The following is a 17,284-nucleotide window of genomic DNA, read 5'->3' on the forward strand; positions in this document are numbered from 1 at the left end:
AGAAATGCTTCTTCCTCAAAAGAAAGAATGTCTCTTGAGTTTAATCAGTCAGCAACAGATTGTGACTCTAAAGATTGTGTTTCAAATTGATATGCTTTCAAAGTTTGGAGACCTAGAAGCGTGTGTATGATATAAAATAGAAAGGAAAAAACAACAACAAACAAACAAGTGAACACTCTCAAATAGGGGAGCTTGAATCTGCCTGCCTTACAAGGCAGTTGTTGTAGTATGGATCTTGTCTAGAAACGCCGCTCTTGCTGAACTGTCATTACAAAACTGACCCAAAACTGCAATAGTAGCAGTGCTGCTTCCAAACTTCTCAATCCCTCTAGAGATCATACAAGTATGCCCTGCTTCCGCTACTACTATCACATCCCCACCAACAAGAGGTGATAGCTTCTCAGCTATCTGCCGAGTCATCCTCTCTTGCACTTGAAGCTTGAACCCGTAAAAATGTACAATAGACTTCACGAGTGAGCTTGCAACAGAGTTTGATCCTTCAGCGCGGTAGTAGCCAACATGAACAACTCCGTAGAAAGGAAGCAGATGATGCTCACACATTGACCAGAAGGGTAAGTTTAGTTCACAGTGCAGCCTCTTCTTCTCTCTGATCTCGCCATTGAGGTTGACAGAGTTAATAAACCCGTTTAGCTTCATCTCGAGGTTAACGTTTTGGAAGTTCATCATCCACTTGAGGAAACGAGAGGGTGTAGCAACGAGTTCTTTCCTTGATGGATCTTCTCCTAATGATCTCAGAATGGAGACAACCGCAGATACCATTTCAGGGTCCTCTTCAAGCAAGAGTTTAGACCTAACGCTCGGACACCACTCTTTCACAGAAGCATCACCTTGTGTCTTCATCACGCCTTTAAACTTCAAGAAACTCAAGAACTCACCCCAAAGATCCGACCTTTCATCATCGAAAACACCTGAACCAGAAGAAACAAGCAGCTTCACAAACCCATCATGGCTTGGCGACGAGTCTACTACATCCAACAAGCTTGGGAAGTGAATGTGAGAGCACTGCAGAACAACAGCGACGCCGGAAGGTTTGACCCAGTGCTGGAGCGCAGAGCATATCTCATCAGCCAGACGCTGAGGCTCTTGGAGCCGCTTGGCGAAAACATCCGCCACTCTAGAGAACTTGCTCAGTCCCAAGACGCGCTGCTCCGACGGGACGTAACCTATGTGGCACCTGACGTGAAAAGGAAGCAAGCAAGACTCGCAGTAAGAGTAATGGTCGAGATCTCGAACTACAACGAGTCCTCCCACTCCTCCCGCTTGCCCAACTCCTTCGTCTAGCCCTGCTTCTGGAAACAGAGCACTCTGTACATACTCCTTCACTTTTTGCTTATAACCTGAGCCAAAACAAAAAAAAACAAAACAAGCCATCAGAGATTCCAACTCAACCAAACTATTAAAAGTAACAGAAACTAACATGAACAAAAAAAACAAAAGAAGCCAACTACAAAACATAACAACAGAAACTGAAACCAAACATTATCAGTTTAAGTAATAAAACAAAAGGTTTCATTAACAGAAACTAACTCAAGAGCAGTTACTTAGTTCTATTATATACCTCTGGTGCCTTCACGAAGGGCCTTGGCGACGCGGAAAGGAGTCTTTTTGATTCCGTCTCTGTTGACATCTTCGTGAAGACCTTGGAGGAGAAGCTTGACGGCGTCTTGGATCGCTAGAGTCTCTGGTTGGTGCTCAAAGGGAGGAAGCTCAATGCAGCAGCCGTTTTTCAAACCCATCTCAATGTCCAGATTCAAAGGCCCTTCGTCTAATGACCCCATCAAAATCACACACCACCACCGGATCCAATCCACAAAATGAAACAAAAAAAAATCACTAATCGAATCGTTGATTTGTAATAACAAATCTACAAAGAAATTTGAGATTTTTCCAGATGCCCACTAAAATTCAGACGACATCTCGCAATAAAAATGAAAACTTTGAACCCGAATCCGAAAAAAAAAATCTTTTGTGTTTTGGGTTATGAATGAATCTCCGGGGAAACTAATCGTTTCCTCGGAAATTTGAGAAACGAGGGGTTGCCGTTGATCCAGTAATAATGTGGATTGGTAAACATATGGTTCTATAGTTCATCTATCTTATTAAAGCTGAAGTACAATTTCGGTGTGTTTGGATACTTGGATAAGAGTTTTTAAAAAATTTGGTATGTTTGGAAACATGGATTGTAGTCTTTTTAAAAAAAATAATTTTGTTTGGAAACAAAGATAGTAGTATTAAACAGAAAAATTAATGGGCTTAAGTTATTAAGTCCATTATAAAAGAATGATGTCAATATATATATAAAAAATACAATACAAAGACCAATTTGAAATACCAACTCAAATTATGGTTTTTATATTTTATATTAAGTTTTTAAAATATAATATATGTAATTATTTATATGATGATACGTATTAAATACTATTAATTATATGATTACTTATATGATGGTACATATAAAATACGATTAATTATATGATGAAATTATACGATATATAATAATGACTAAGGATGGATTTTCAGACATCCATACGGGTTTGGTTCTGATCGGTTTGCGTTTCCGGTTTTCGGAGTCAAAGATTTCAGTCCTATTAGGATGTTTCTAAAGTTTTGTTTGAGTTTGTTTCGAATCTTTGCGGGTTTGGTTTGAGTTTGGATAACCTATTTAAAATATTTTTAAAGTTTTAAGTCACTATATATTTTAAATTTCTCAAAATTTATAAATAAAATAATATATTACCTATAAATTTAAATAACATATGTCAGAATACCTAAGCTTAACATATCAATTGGTTTGATTTAAAATTTTGGATACGAAATCAATAATTATTTTAAGTATTTTTGGTGATTTGAGTATACTTTAACTATTTCAGATATTTGTTTTTGACTATCTATATATATTTTCAAGTATTTTAAACCAATTTAAAAGTATCATTCTTGATGTTTTATATACGTTAAATATAAAAATAATTAATATATAAGTATATAAATCTATTTTAGATAAATTCAGGTACACGAATACTTAGGTTCGGATCCAATTCGGTTCTCTAACTAACAAAATTTTGAATAATTCGAATATTTAATCAATTTATGTTCAGGTTTGGTACTATATTTACGGATTGGTATCAGTTATGTTCCTCTGATTCATTTTGCCAAACCCTAATAATTACATGAAAAAAAAATATCATCATATTTTTAAAATATATATCCGCGGAGGTGCAGAGTTCAAAGTTTATAATCATTTATTTTAACAACAAGCCAAATAAATATGTTGATTAAAGAGCGAATAAAACAAAACTAAAGAAATACATAGTTTATCAGAGACACTCTATGTGTCGAATTTATTATAAAGAAAATTTTATTAAAATAAATAAATTTAATAATTACAAACAAATAATATATTTTATAAAAGTAAAAAATAATACCCGCGCTTTCGAAGCGCGGGTCAAAATCTAGTTAATATTATATAGTATAAAGTTGCCACTAAGATATGGCGTATTGGAAAGCGTAATTTTAAGGGAGAAGCAGCTTTTGCGAGTTTTTTACTCGGTTCTGTAGTTATTCAAAGACGGGGTAAGGCGGCGAAGACTTTTCTCCTGTCTAATCTCTATCTTACCTAACCCTGTTTTGTCCTAATTTTATTTTTTAATACAGTATTGTTTACTTAGTGTGGATTAATATCTTATTAGAGAAGTTTTTTCTCACCCAGTGGATTCTAAATTATTAAATTATGTGGGCTTATATTTTGGTGCAAGGTTGAGGAATGAGTTATTTGCATTTTGTATGAAACTACCGTAAATACTAAATTGAATGTCTTTATAAACTTTTAAAAATAAAATAAATCAATAAAAAAACATTAAATCCGAATCTAGTTTCCTTTCGGTCAGATCTCACATTAGATTTTGAATGACGTATGCTAGATCTAAACAGAATGATTAGCAAAAGTCAAAAGGCGAAAATGCACTCAAAAGTTTTAGTAGTATTTGATACTAGTACTCTTTTTTCTTTTTTTTTTGAACTACGATACTAGTACTCAAGTATATTTCAAAAAGTAAAAAGAATTGCAACGAACATTTTTAAAGTTACGTTTATTAATATAAACTTCAAACGTGCTATCTACGCAAAGTAAATCTAAAATATTTACTTTTAGGGTGGGTTAATTTTGTGCATTCTCTGTGAATCTAATTTAAGTGGAAACATTTTTAGCAGTGCTCGGTCCACCGAGAAAGCCATCATGGTGCAGGAAGAAAAACTATAACAGAATTTTTTCTTCTTTCTAAAATGGTATAGAGTTAATCGTCTACCTATAATTGCAAAATTATATATGGAGCCAAACAAATTTTTCGAGAAATGGAACCAACATGTTTTGGGGAGAAAGATTGCCAAATTCGATAGTGGAAGGGCATTGATGCTGATAGATATAAATGTACATTCCTTTGTAGTGATCAAATGTAACCAATATGCCATTATGAAATGAAGAAAAGCAGAAAGAGGAAAGTACCTGAGGTATCCATCGTAGAAGGAAGGTTGATTGATGTTTGCACGATCTTGTTCCTAATAGGTTTGATATATATAGCGAAAATATTTCTTAACTAATAGTATATAGTAAAACCAACCTTATTGAATGGTCATGAATTTATATTTTGAAACTGGAAACAAAAACAGGAAAACTATTTGATTTTGTTGAAATACAGACATAAGAAGTTGGATATAATTTTTTTTAATATATATATCAATGTAAACGTACACTAATTTATGATTAGTTTTCACTTTTCATTTACATAGTAAATTAATGATAAATAATCATTTCCGTTTTACTAATAAGAAATCTCTTATATCATTATTTCACATGACATTAAAAATGATGATATAGTTTCTGGCTAAATATGACATGAATAATTATATTTAATACTAACTTATATTTTTGGTCAACTTTTTCAAAAATATTGTAAGAAATTTTACATCATCTTTAAAATAAATCTATTCAAATATAACATATAATATAATAATAGAAATATAATAATATTTATAAATTTCAAAACATTATTTTATTTATATTTTTATAATTATAAAATATTATTACTAAATTTGAAATTTCAAAAAAAATTACAACCTTTGAAAAAAAAAAAAAAATTTCAGTCTTACTATCATTAGTTGCTTTTATATATCTACATTTTTTAAAAAAATGTTTGGTTTTACTTTTTTTGATAATTATACAATTTTTATACAAGTTGATTATTATATTTTAACCAAAATAAACAGATAAAAATATATCTAAGATTGTATATATGTGTGTGTGTGTATATATATCTATATATTCTTAAATACTATAATTTAGATAAACAAAATTGATGACAAAAAACAAATTTTAATTGTTTTATCTTAGTTTCATATTCAATTAAATAAAATTTTATATTAAAATATTGGTAAGTGAATAATATATCTAAAATAACAATAAAATTTTATTTAAAATATAATTTAATTAAAAAAAAAATATTTTTGCACACGATGTAGGAAAATACCTAATTATATTTTATATATAACGAAAAGGCATAAATTTTATGCATCTATTTCCATAAAAACTTCTGAAGGATCCAAAACATCTTATACTAACTTAATATTTTGGTTTTCCATTAACTATAGGGTTCATTGGAAATGTTTATATTTATTCTGCAGTACAGCCTAGAGCATTTAAACAAAACCAACCCTACGTACTGATACTAAAAATAATTCATACTATTGTCACAATAGAGGCAGAAGCCTGAACAAAGGAAAGGCACAATGTGGACAAGTCCATTCGTTTTGCAAGGTGTATAACTTAAAACGCCAATTTATCAGAGCTCATTTAAGAAACTTGTTTTAGTAAAACATTCACTACAAGAAAAATGGCTTTTATTAGCGGACGAAAATGCTATCTATCGATACGATAGCGGTTTATGAAGCGTTGCCCGTCATAATAGGTCAAACACTTTAGATAACGGTTTTTTGTGATGCTATCTTTGTTCCGCTACGATAACGCTTTTCTATCTGCAATTAAATATTCTTTAATAGCATATAGTTTTTGTTATTATTTCTATTATAAAAATTAAAAATTTTTTAAAAAAATTAAAAACATAATTAAATTTTAAAATCGTTTATATAATTTTTTTATTAAATAAAATAATTTATAATTAAACTGGTTTACCATAAAAATATGATTTACAAATTAAAAATATTAAACCAAATAAACCTAAAACCTAAACAAAGATTAAACCTAATTACTATCTAAACCTATCCCCCAGCCGCACATCCACCTTCGCCGTCTTCTTCATCTTCTGACCATCCAGCCATGATTAACTAAACCTAAATCTAATCGACTCTTCAGCCACCATCTCCATTTTCACAAAGCTTCAGCCACCGTCCATGAACCACCAACAGACCACCGACTTTTGCACCACTGCCGCACCACGCTTAACCGGAGATGCAGATGCCGCTCTGTCACATCTCCATCTCAGATCTGTAAAAAAACAAAACCAATTAGAAGAGAGAGAGAGAGAGAGAGAGAGAGAGAGAGAGAGAGAGAGAGAGAGGAGAGAGAGAGAGAGAGAGAGAGAGAGAGAGAGAGAGAGAGAGGTGACCTGTGGTGTGGTGATGAGCGTGACGGTGGGGATGGTGGTGAAGAACTCGACGGAATCAAAAGAGAGTGGTGGTGACGAACAAAGTGAAGACCGACGGTGGTTATGGGGAAGAGGAGATGGAAATTGAAAAAAGAAAATTGATTGAGAGAGATGTGCAGAGAAGAGACCGAAGAAGAAGAAAAAGTGAAAAGAAGAGGAAGGGGTGAATGTCGGAGAGAGAGGAAAGAAAGAGATAAAGGGAATTAAATTTGGTCTGTTGGATTAATCTAATCCAATGGTGGAAATTGTAATCTGAGTACTTTGATATTATTGGTCCATGACAATTTTTTTGTTAATTGATTTTTTTATCTTTGGTAAAATTATAAAAGTATTTATAGTTCTATTTAATTTATATGTTAGACAGTATAAAAATATATATATCGAGCTTTTTATTTTTTTAAATATGCAAACTGAAAATATTAAAATCTAAAAGTTATGTTTATGATAGAGGGTTTAAAATTTGGAGAATGAGACTTATAGTTTAATATAAAGATTAAATTTTAAATTTAAATTTAAGATATGAGGTTATAGTATGAATTATTAGGTTTAAATTTAAGATATGAGGTTAAAGTTTGGATATAAGATCAAATTTTGATTTTAAATTTTAGATATGAAGTTATAGTTTGGATATAGTGTATGAAGTTAAAGTTTTTTGAAAAGTTTGAAAATTATAAATTTAATAAGGGTCTGAAGCTTTTTAATATTTTGTTACTTTTGCAAGTAAGAGTTAGAAAATAGTTAGGGTTATAAGCTTAAACTAGAGTTTAGATATGGATACATGGTTTAGAGTTTGAAAAGATGTTAAAGAATTAGGGTTTGAGGTTTGAATTTAAGATTTGAATTAATTATAAATTTTGAAAATATCAAAATTTAAGTTTAAACTTAAGATTTAAGTTTTCAAATATTGTAAAGATTATTAGTATATTAGTGTTTAAATTTTTTTTAGAGTATATGGTTCAAAAGTTTGTTTAGGGTTTAGGGATTCAAAAATACATTATTATAGCATTTATTATTTTATATGCTATTAAATGTACGCTACCGTAGCGTTTTCAATTAGGTCTAAACGCTATCTAAAATTAACGGATATATCAACCATAGCAGAAAGCGAAAAAACGCTATCATGGTATGTTATTAAAACGCATTTTTCTTGTAGTGATTCTAAACAATTAGAAGACTTCAATCTCAACGCAAAAAGATAACGAAAGAAAACAAAACTCCGGTTGCGGTTTTGTAATTAATTAACTATTGTATGTGGGAAAAAAGTGATTTAAGTATTTAAATGTTTGGCAAGATTTATTACTAGTAAAAAAAGTTTTATTACTAGTACTGTATTTGTTGAAAGTTGGAAGCGGTAATCCTTCTTTTAAACACTCCACGCAGAAAATGATTGTAGAAGTTAAATTCCTTCAATAGTGGGTATGACCATTGAATGGAATATATTTTGTTAGTCCTTTGGATGAAGAAAGTTTGAATCAAGTATTCTTTTAATTTTTTTTTCCACGGGAGACCTTTTGCTAGTGTTTTAATTTTCTGTTTTTGGAAATGGCATAGTGTACATATCAACCTCAACTAGACAAATAGACTTTTTTCAGACGAGTTTTTCGTAACTCAACTATGATATAGCACAAGAAGCTAAGCCTAATAAGGACTTGTTGAGTCCATATAAATGTGGATTACAAATTAAGATTGTATGCAGCATGTGTTTCTTTCCTTTGTTCAGGCTTCTACTTCTCTTCAATATTTAGAATCTTTATCTATTGCAGTTATAGAGCACACTTGGATGAGATTTTTTCCCTTGTTAATAGAACCCAATAATTTCTAAATATATATTTTCAACAGTCCTCCATATTCATTTTAAGGACTCAAATCAATACTCGAAGATTTCTGGATATATTGAGAATGGGGCTTGATCTCTTTGTCTTTTTTTTTGGTTATTTAATAAGTTATTTTGGTTGTTTTTCTTTTTCTGATTGTGATCTTGGTCAGTGGTCTATTTTGTATTTCAATCCAATCAATAAAAACCGAAATGAAAATAAAACAAGAAGAAGATAAAATGAGGTTAAGCATCTCACCAAGCTGTCAAATAAACAAACATATAATCAAGTTGTTACTTATGTGCAGTACCAAACAATAAAATTAACAAATGTTATTGCAAACGTCTATATTTTGATGACCACCGATAGAAACAGAAGACAAACATAGATTTTTTGGGCTTAGTGTTTGCTATAGGTTAAAAACTGAATCTGGACCATATTGTGTCATTATTACTTTCTGATTATATTTAATTAAAATCGACCGTTGTTAGCAAGACTATCGACATGATTTATATACATCCATTTGTATGCTCAAACTGATAATTAAAATACACAGAAGACAAAGCAACATAATTTCCATATAAAGGTACTGACTTCAAATTAATATGAAAATATGTAACCATGCTTTCACAATTTCAGGAATGGATAACATGATTCTTGAAACATATCCATACTAATATGAATGATTTGAAGTCTACAAAAGTAAAAATCATAAAAGAGAACTAAGAGAATGAGATCATGTTACAATGTCATTTGCAAGGGACCTCTTTAAATACTCCAAAATCTTATCACTAGACAAATATTTTGGTTGATGGCTTATCGTAATTGTTTTCGTTACTTTTAATTATGTTTTATCAACTAGTGATAAATCATTCTAATGAATGTCATCGTGTATTCGAATGCTACTAAATTTTGAGAACAATGTTTTTTTTAACACAACGAACAATGGGTTAAAAGACCATTGATGTGACCGGGAATGATTTTGTCATATATCTACTTGAGTTGTACAAGATGTAAGGTGTATGGATAATAATAAAGATTATGCTTTTTAGTAGTTGATGTAAGCTTTATTGGCAACTTTTATAAAAAAATTATTTACCATTTCAGTATTCAGTATGTTTTTTTTTTTTTTTTTTTTTTGGACAAAATATTCAGTATGTTATTTCTTGAAGTTCATCACAATTTTAACATATAGTTAAGAATATAGGTATTTTCAAGTGTGCATCCAAATGTTGCCAGTGAAATCCTGCTTAATTCGACATTGATAATGTCTCAATCACTAAGCACTTTGGAGGATATATGCAAGAATCCAAAATACTCTAGGGTGTGATATTGAAATGCGAGGTTGTGAATGTTTCATGCATGTTTATAGTGGAACCAGTTTTTTTCTTAATTTGAAATTGTTTATGCATGTTGTTGTGTTTGTTGGTGGCCTAAAGCCAGTTATGGCTGATAATGATTCTTATCATTATACAAACATTATACAATGGTGACAATCAATAGTTGTAAGACATGCACAAAAAATGATTGAAGCACTAAAGAAATACGAAAGAGTAAACATCAATCTTAGCAAATGAACGTCCCCGATAAGGTTATTGTGTCGCATATCTTGTTTTCAAAGCTTATCAACAGAAGCAGCGTATTTGATATTGATATATTTTTCAAACCTGAAAAACCATAATCAACCATAATAAAAAATAAATTATATTATAAAAAGTTAGTAATAATTAACCCGCAGTTTCAGCATTAGCATAGTTGACAGAGCATCCAGACAAACAAAATACTAGTGTAGCACACATATGACATAGACACTCTCACATCCATACGTCCCAATTGTGTGATAAGGAAATGATGATCAAAAAGCACTATGAGATAATGATAAAACGACACTTGCAGATGATGATCAAAACAGAAGAAGATCAAATTGTCCCTACCTCTTCTCTCTACAGATCCCCAAAGAAAAATCTTTTATATAGGCATGAACTAAAACGTTAGCCATTAACTTAAACTCGTTTTGTATACCTTATTTTCTGTAAATCCAAAACCCGATATCTTTGAATTACCGATTCCTACCAGTGTCTTATGTTCTTAAACAATAATAAATCTTAGTTCATGCCTCGAAATGTCTCGAATTACCAATTTTAATCGTTCTTGAAACAACAACGACTGGAATAGAACACAAACAAGTTATTAAATAAGCTTTTTCCTCAAATTTTCATCTTTTGGCGATTTTTTCATTCACTGAAATTCTGAAAATAGTAATACACAAGGATTTTCGGGTGCAAATAGAAAACCATTGTATAACTTCTTTTTGTCCACGACTTATAAATCAAAGAATCTTCCCTTTCCACGTGCAACTCATGCAGGTAGGTGGAAGGCGAGAACTTTCATAAAGCATCTTCTCCAAAGATGTACCACGATTTGAAAGAAGACACGTTTCACCTATTTCATCACATAGTTATATACAACCACTTGTGTTCGACCACGTCGTTAATAATCCCGCCTAGACGAACCACGTACCAGCTGAGACTAGTCGCAACGTAACGGCGCATCTGCTGAACTGGAACGTCTAACCTATTACACTGTCTTCCGGTTTCAACTCAAGATTGTGGGACCGTCTTTAACAAATGCTCGCCACGTTTCAGACCAAGAGTAGCGTTCGTGGTCGTGATTCACGGAGTCAAGATATGAGACGCAAGAAACTGAAAAACGGACGTGTCCTAGTCAACGCCAGCAGGCTCTCTTGGTACACGTGCCATATGCATGTCCAACGTGCTACACGTGGTGGCCTCGGCACTTTCCGCTGGTTTTGTATGTAACCAATGGGAAATAGATAGAAACCAACAACGAAAAATGCAATTATGCAAAGCGTTTATCGATAATCCGAGATTGTAGCGATAATAAAGTTTCTTAACCCTTCTCTTAATTTACAGACTGATCATTAATCATACGTGTAATGAAAACCGCCCATGTCCACTATAATCATCGGACAAGTGTCATGCGATAGAGGCTCCTCTTCTCTTTTTATTCCAAAAATCGGATGAAAGCTTCGAAAACAAAAATATCCTAGAAAACATAGATATCGATAAAAACCATCTTTTCTTTTTTACGTTACATGGTTGTTGAATCTTTCATCAATGGCAAAAAATCTTGGAAAAGAAGAGGATGCTGAGGTCGAGCTTGAGCTATGTCTTTCTCTGGGAGGTCCTTTCAAGAAAGCAGAGAAAGCACAGCCGTTAGAGTTCCGTACGCATAGAAAACCTAACACCATCAGATGTGTGGAGGATGACGTTGATCTTAACGACAGAATGGTGAAGCATGAGAACAGTGCGACGAGGAAGAAACTGGAAGCGGAGCAGCAGATAAGTGGAGGAGAAGGAGAATGCAAGAGGATAAAAACAGAACACAAAGAAGTCACTAACGGCGCGGAGTTTGATTTGAGCTTCAGTGGATTGGGCAACAGGTACGGGTCGGGTCAATACAAGGTCATCAGTAAACCCGCTGCAGTCGGGTCACCCATTCGCAGCTCGTCCGACGTATCCGATCCAAGCAGCTCCTCTCGCCAAGAAGGTATAGAACATTTTATCTACTATACAGACTATTAAATTAGCAATCTTGTCAAATTATTTGGCATATAAATTATGAAAAGATTATATATAAGAAACCTAATATATTTTGATGACGTTGAATTTGATTAATTAATTGACATTTACAAAAAATTATCATTCCATAACAACTCTATTATAGCAGAATAAAAAGTATTAGAATATGTAATGTATTGAAAAATCACCAAAGTTGTTATGGTATTTGCATGAAGATATTAGCAGTAATTATGGTTATGACTCCACGTTCAGGTGAAAGTTGCGAACTTGGGGTAAATTCTGGCCAAACCAAACCGATTAAATCTCCGGTTAACAATATTTTAACCGGGACCACGGACGGTTCAAATGATGTGGTGGTAGTGGAGACTCGACAAGGGTCCAACTCTGTAGTCAAAGAGACAGGGAAGCCTCCAAAGCCGCGTTCTAACGGTAACAAAGTTAACGGCAGTATGCTTCCGTTTGCTCAGATGCCGTGCGTGACTAGCACCGGTAACGGACCCGAGGGCAAAACTGTAAATGGGTTTCTGTATCGGTACTCAAACTCAGAGGTCACCATAATCTGCGTCTGTCACGGAACGTCATTCTCACCGGCTGAGTTCATCATTCACGCTGGTGGAACGCATGTCTCGCATCCGTTAAGGCATATAACTGTTGTTCCGTCAAAGTTTTAGAAATATTTTTCTTTTCTTGGTTACCTTTGTGCTGTGGTTTTTGTGTATATTTATGGCCTTTTCTTGAGTTCAAAAAGGACTCTCTTCATCAGGCCCGTCTCAAACCTTTAATGGACCCTAGGCTAAAAACTATTTAAGATATTTTTCCCTTACAAATTTTTTGTCCAAAAGAAACAGGACCTTTTTGTAAGCTAAAAATGCCAAAAAAATATAATGGACCCTGTGCAAATGCACCTCCAGCACAGGGTCAGAGCACAGGGTCAGAGCCAGGCTCTTCATTGGTGATCGTAGTTCTTGTTTTCCATATTTTGGTAACATTTACTTTTACAGTTTTACTAATTTAGTGGTTTTTGTAATGGTTTCGTTTTTGTAATGTATATAAGCTTAATTGAAACTATTATGTTGCATTCATACCGGGAAAACTATTACGTTGCATTGCATTGACATGTTAAAGTTGGCGGTTATACTCTTAAAACGTTTAAAACATTTTACAAACCAAACAATAGTAGCATAATAGTAGTCAGATGACGATGGTAAAAGAAATTATTTGGGACAAGACATAGACATATCGATTCTGTATTCAAATTTTGTCATCAAATTAGTGATTGGTAAGGTGAATTCAATTCGTGGGAGACATGAAATAACTATGGCCCATAACTTGTATGTAATCGAAAATTGTCTGGAAACGCAGTTTAGCTTATTCAAGGCCCAGGTAGGATAAAGGCTTTTTGAGGAAATGACTATCGTACCCACCATTTGAAGCCCTAGCGAAACAGATTGGTTTTAAGACAGCTTAAAGGTTGAAACTTTTTGTGTTGCAGCGAGATCTGTGAGTTCAAAGGTTCGATTTTTACCAGCAATTGTCCGAGTATCTTTTGTCTGACTGTTATCCATATAATTTAGTGTTGGTACTTTTTTCATTTTAAAGAGTTAGATTCTTTCTCATGTTGATTTTCATTGTGGTGGATTTGATCGTAAAGCTGCCAGATGATGATTTGAAAAATTGCGCAAGGGTTATGAGTTTCAGAAAGATCAGAGGATTGATTCTCTGATCTGAACGAACCTGTGACAAAAAATCATTTTTCTTCTTCTCGACTGTCTGATGGCAGCTGATCTGTATTTTAAAAAAGTTTTCAGCTAGATAATTTGATTTAGTTAGTCCATTTATATAACTTTTAAGGTTTAAGGTCTGAAGTAGAAGCTTAGATTATTCATGTTCTTGCACCTCTTTTGGCCTGTGATGATTCTGCTCTAGGAGCTTTACGCTTGTATTTTGGAACTGAGAAAGTACTGTATCAATCTATTAATTAGAATTAATTTGATTTCAGTACCATTTTTTATTTGTCACTTTGATATGTTTTGACACATAAGTTGCTTTCGATGTGTGGAAACTATCTTATCTAAGGGTTATGGCACCTAACTGTTGTAATTATGAACTTTATAGTTTTGAGTCGTGTGATTTGAGATTAAAAATTAACTCAAGTTATGCAAGAAATTGTGAAATCGCATTTATTTTGTGGTGTCTATATACCTTAAACATTGCAATACTTAAAATGTTGCATATATCTTTGCTTCAAAGGCAATGAAGCACGTGGTGAAGATCTTGAGCCTGGTGTTGGCAGTCTCTGCCATCTGGATTACTCTTTTGCAGGCTGCAATTATTCCTCAAAGCCATACATGGTTGGTGAGTTAACAAACGATCCTGCTTATTTGTCTTCTTCCTTTTTGTTATTTTTTATCCTCTAATGTAAACAGTTTTTTTGTTTTTGGTTTGGACCAGCTACCGATATACTTTGTAGTGTCACTTGGATGCTATGGTCTATTAATGGTTGGAGTCGGGATAATGCAGTTCCCTACCTGTCCTCGAGAAGCAGTTCTCTTGAACCATGTACTGTCTAAAACTGCTTTCTTTGTTATGTTATTAATGTTGAATCATTTTTACTAATATGTTTAGCTGCTTTTCAGGATATTGCAGAGGCAAAAGACTTCTTAAGCACAAACGGGATAGATATTGGAACGTATTGATATTCACATGTGTCCCATTTTGGTTTTGGTTTTAACATGTGTCCCATTTTGGTTTTAAACACTAAGTTTGAGTTAACTATGTCTTTTGGCCAATATTGTTATGTCTATGTCAAAGAAAAGAAGGTAGTTTCATGTTCAAACTTTTGAATATAGAGTCGCTCAGATTTTTGATAAAAAAAAAAGGAGTCGCTCAGATTATTAAGGTAATGATCCAATGAAAAACATAGGTCTTCAATGTTCCTTAAATGTTTCTCTAAAAAGTAGAATGTTATGACATTACAAACAACTCATGAACAAACATGTTTCACCAACTGACTATCATTTGAACAAACAAGCAACATTAATTAAATCCAAAAAGAAAACAAATATCATTAGCTAAACTGATTTTCACTGGAGATTGTTTCTGTATCCTTCATCATCCGGTGGTTGGAAGGAAGACTCGGATGAGGTCCTTAACAGTGACCTTTTCCCTACAAGTAGGGCATTTAGCATGGCGAGAGGTGGCTTCCTTTATGCAATTTTTGCAGAAGATATGACCACACTTTGTAGACATCTCCTCGGTAAATGGACACAAACAAATTGGGCAGTTAAACTTTGGTTCCTCCACTGGAGCCACATTAGGTTGATCAGATTGATGCTGTGTGCAGTTTTTGCTTACTTTAGTAGTACCACCACCTGCACTCATCAAAACCATGATAGTGAACAAAGAAACACTTGTGAACACTTCAAGACTGTTACCATTTTGAATTCTTGTAGCTATTTCAAGATAACCAGAAAAAAAAAACAATACTAATTTTTCACCTGAATCTAAATCAACTACTAAGGGACCTCGCCGTGAGCCTCTAGATTTGTGTCTTTTAGCCTTGGCACAATAAATGAAAACAGAGTCGGTATGCTTTGTAAACAAAACACCATTTTGTTGTAAAAGGGAGGGAGCATATAAAATGAATAAGAAGAAGGAGGGCAGACTCGGTCAAAAGCAGAAGCAGTTGATTCAACAACATCATAATCTTGATCTCGCTCATCTTCGCTTGGTATCCTACTCATAATGTTCACCTGCTGTTGTTCCCTCATTGAACTTCTAGTAACTACACCCACACTCCGGGAACTCATAGTTAAAAGCAAACCTGAATATGAATCACCACTACTTAGTTAGTGTGTAGCCCTTCAACAACAACAAAAGTTCAAAGGTTTTTTGTCACATTATTACATGAGACTTTTTTCTCAGTTCAGAGAACTCTGGAAAGAAAATTCAAGAAACGGTTTGAGAAAGTTGTATCTTTCGATCTCAACGATGAAGCAGGAGTTTGGAGAGTGGTTCTTGAAAAATGAAGAATGCACTGGTAACTACTAGTAGAGAGTAAACGAAGGGTTATAAAAGGACTGTTATCAAAAAGGGTTTTGCTTTAAATGATCAGCAAAGTGCTTTGGAAATGAAATGAGAGTTGATTGACTTAACACTTTTTGTATTGTTCGAGTTAATTTTTTTTTTTTTAATAAAGTTGTTCTTTGCATGCAACCGTACTGGTGTTACCGTTTGACTCTTCCTTTTCTAGTTGTTGGTAAAACTGAAATCTTAACTACGAACTAGACACCACAATATGATTTAGGTCCGTTGGGCTTTTGCTGAGGTCAGGCCTTTTTAAAGGCTAAAAAACAAAATACGCCGACTGTGGGGATCGAACCCACGACCACGTGATTAAAAGTCACGCGCTCTACCACTGAGCTAAGTCGGCTATTGAACTTTCAAGCCAACCGTTTATATATGACTGTAAAACTAACGCAATTATATATATATATATTTTTTTTTTTTTACGCAATTATATATGACACCAAGTGTTTTGTTTTTTTCTCACATATAAACTGTTGCAAACTTTGAACAAAAAAAAAAAAAATAAACTGTTGCAAACAGGCGGTCATTGTTATCCCACTATGTTAAAGATTACAGATATCAACCGATGCAACCAACAAAAAGATTAACAAGCTAAGAAACAGTAGTAAGCTGTGATCTCTCAACATAGTTGAAGAAAAGTGAATCATACTACTACCTGCTGTGACTTCTTCCTGGTTGCTTGATTAGAAGATTTTCTAGTCTCTTTAACAGTTTCAGTGGCTACACTCTTCATGCTTGGTCTAGCAACCTCTACTTTAGACTTCACTCTTCTCACGTAAATCACGAGCGCCTGAATCTCTAGAATCAATCGAGATGAGATAACACAGAGAAGAAGAATACATTAAATGTAAAAGACAGCGACAGGTTTTGTATTTTTTTTGCCTTGACGAGGATGTATGATATAATTTTTAACCAAACCCGAAGTGTTATTATCCGAACCCGATTCGTACTAATGAAATTTTACTATGAGACCTAGGAGTATAAACCCGAAAATCCGAAAAACCCGATCCGAACGCCAACGGATACCCGAACACCCAGACCTATATATATCAATCCCATCGGTTTGGTCGGGTTGAGAATTAAATAAGGAAAGGGTTAACTTGAA

At 33.4% G+C, this 17,284-nt stretch overlaps 3 protein-coding genes and 1 non-coding gene across 4 annotated transcripts; 2 read left to right on the forward strand and 2 right to left on the reverse strand.

Moving 5' to 3' along the window:
* Positions 1-74: 74 nt before the first annotated feature.
* Positions 75-2,111, reverse strand: LOC108812802 (GTP cyclohydrolase 1). The gene is made up of 2 exons (XM_018585167.2): positions 1,580-2,111; positions 75-1,358 (listed from the first exon to the last, which is right to left on the reverse strand). Exons 1-2 carry the CDS (start codon positions 1,797-1,799, stop codon positions 208-210), a joined length of 1,371 nt encoding a protein of 456 aa, XP_018440669.1. The 5' UTR covers positions 1,800-2,111; the 3' UTR covers positions 75-207.
* A 9,485-nt stretch (positions 2,112-11,596) lies between these two features.
* Positions 11,597-12,844, forward strand: LOC108811328 (ninja-family protein AFP3-like). The gene is made up of 2 exons (XM_056988311.1): positions 11,597-12,058; positions 12,343-12,844. The coding sequence occupies exons 1-2, from the start codon at positions 11,626-11,628 to the stop codon at positions 12,759-12,761; spliced, it is 852 nt and encodes a 283-aa protein (XP_056844291.1). The 5' UTR covers positions 11,597-11,625; the 3' UTR covers positions 12,762-12,844.
* Positions 12,845-13,516: 672 nt separating this feature from the next.
* On the forward strand, positions 13,517-14,926 carry LOC108809202 (dolichol-phosphate mannose synthase subunit 3-like). The gene is made up of 4 exons (XM_018581343.2): positions 13,517-13,602; positions 14,341-14,445; positions 14,542-14,649; positions 14,727-14,926. Exons 2-4 carry the CDS (start codon positions 14,344-14,346, stop codon positions 14,784-14,786), a joined length of 270 nt encoding a protein of 89 aa, XP_018436845.1. The 5' UTR covers positions 13,517-13,602; positions 14,341-14,343; the 3' UTR covers positions 14,787-14,926.
* Positions 14,927-16,450: 1,524 nt separating this feature from the next.
* TRNAK-UUU (transfer RNA lysine (anticodon UUU)) lies at positions 16,451-16,522 on the reverse strand. Its single transcript has one exon. It is a non-coding gene; the product is annotated as a tRNA-Lys (tRNA).
* Positions 16,523-17,284: the final 762 nt, after the last annotated feature.

Source organism: Raphanus sativus, chromosome 6 (genome assembly GCF_000801105.2).
Source record: "Raphanus sativus cultivar WK10039 chromosome 6, ASM80110v3, whole genome shotgun sequence".
Lineage (NCBI taxonomy): Eukaryota > Viridiplantae > Streptophyta > Magnoliopsida > Brassicales > Brassicaceae > Raphanus > Raphanus sativus.

Coding starts and splice junctions, on each gene's coding strand:
- LOC108812802 (XM_018585167.2), bottom strand. CDS start 1,799: ATGGGGTCATTAGACGAAGGGCCTTTGAATCTGGACATTGAGATGGGT. Junction 1,359..1,579: donor CCTTCGTGAAGGCACCAGAG/GTATATAATAGA, acceptor GTTTTGGCTCAG/GTTATAAGCAAAAAGTGAAG.
- LOC108811328 (XM_056988311.1), top strand. CDS start 11,626: ATGGCAAAAAATCTTGGAAAAGAAGAGGATGCTGAGGTCGAGCTTGAG. Junction 12,059..12,342: donor CAGCTCCTCTCGCCAAGAAG/GTATAGAACATT, acceptor CTCCACGTTCAG/GTGAAAGTTGCGAACTTGGG.
- LOC108809202 (XM_018581343.2), top strand. CDS start 14,344: ATGAAGCACGTGGTGAAGATCTTGAGCCTGGTGTTGGCAGTCTCTGCC. Junction 14,446..14,541: donor CTCAAAGCCATACATGGTTG/GTGAGTTAACAA, acceptor GGTTTGGACCAG/CTACCGATATACTTTGTAGT. Junction 14,650..14,726: donor AAGCAGTTCTCTTGAACCAT/GTACTGTCTAAA, acceptor GCTGCTTTTCAG/GATATTGCAGAGGCAAAAGA.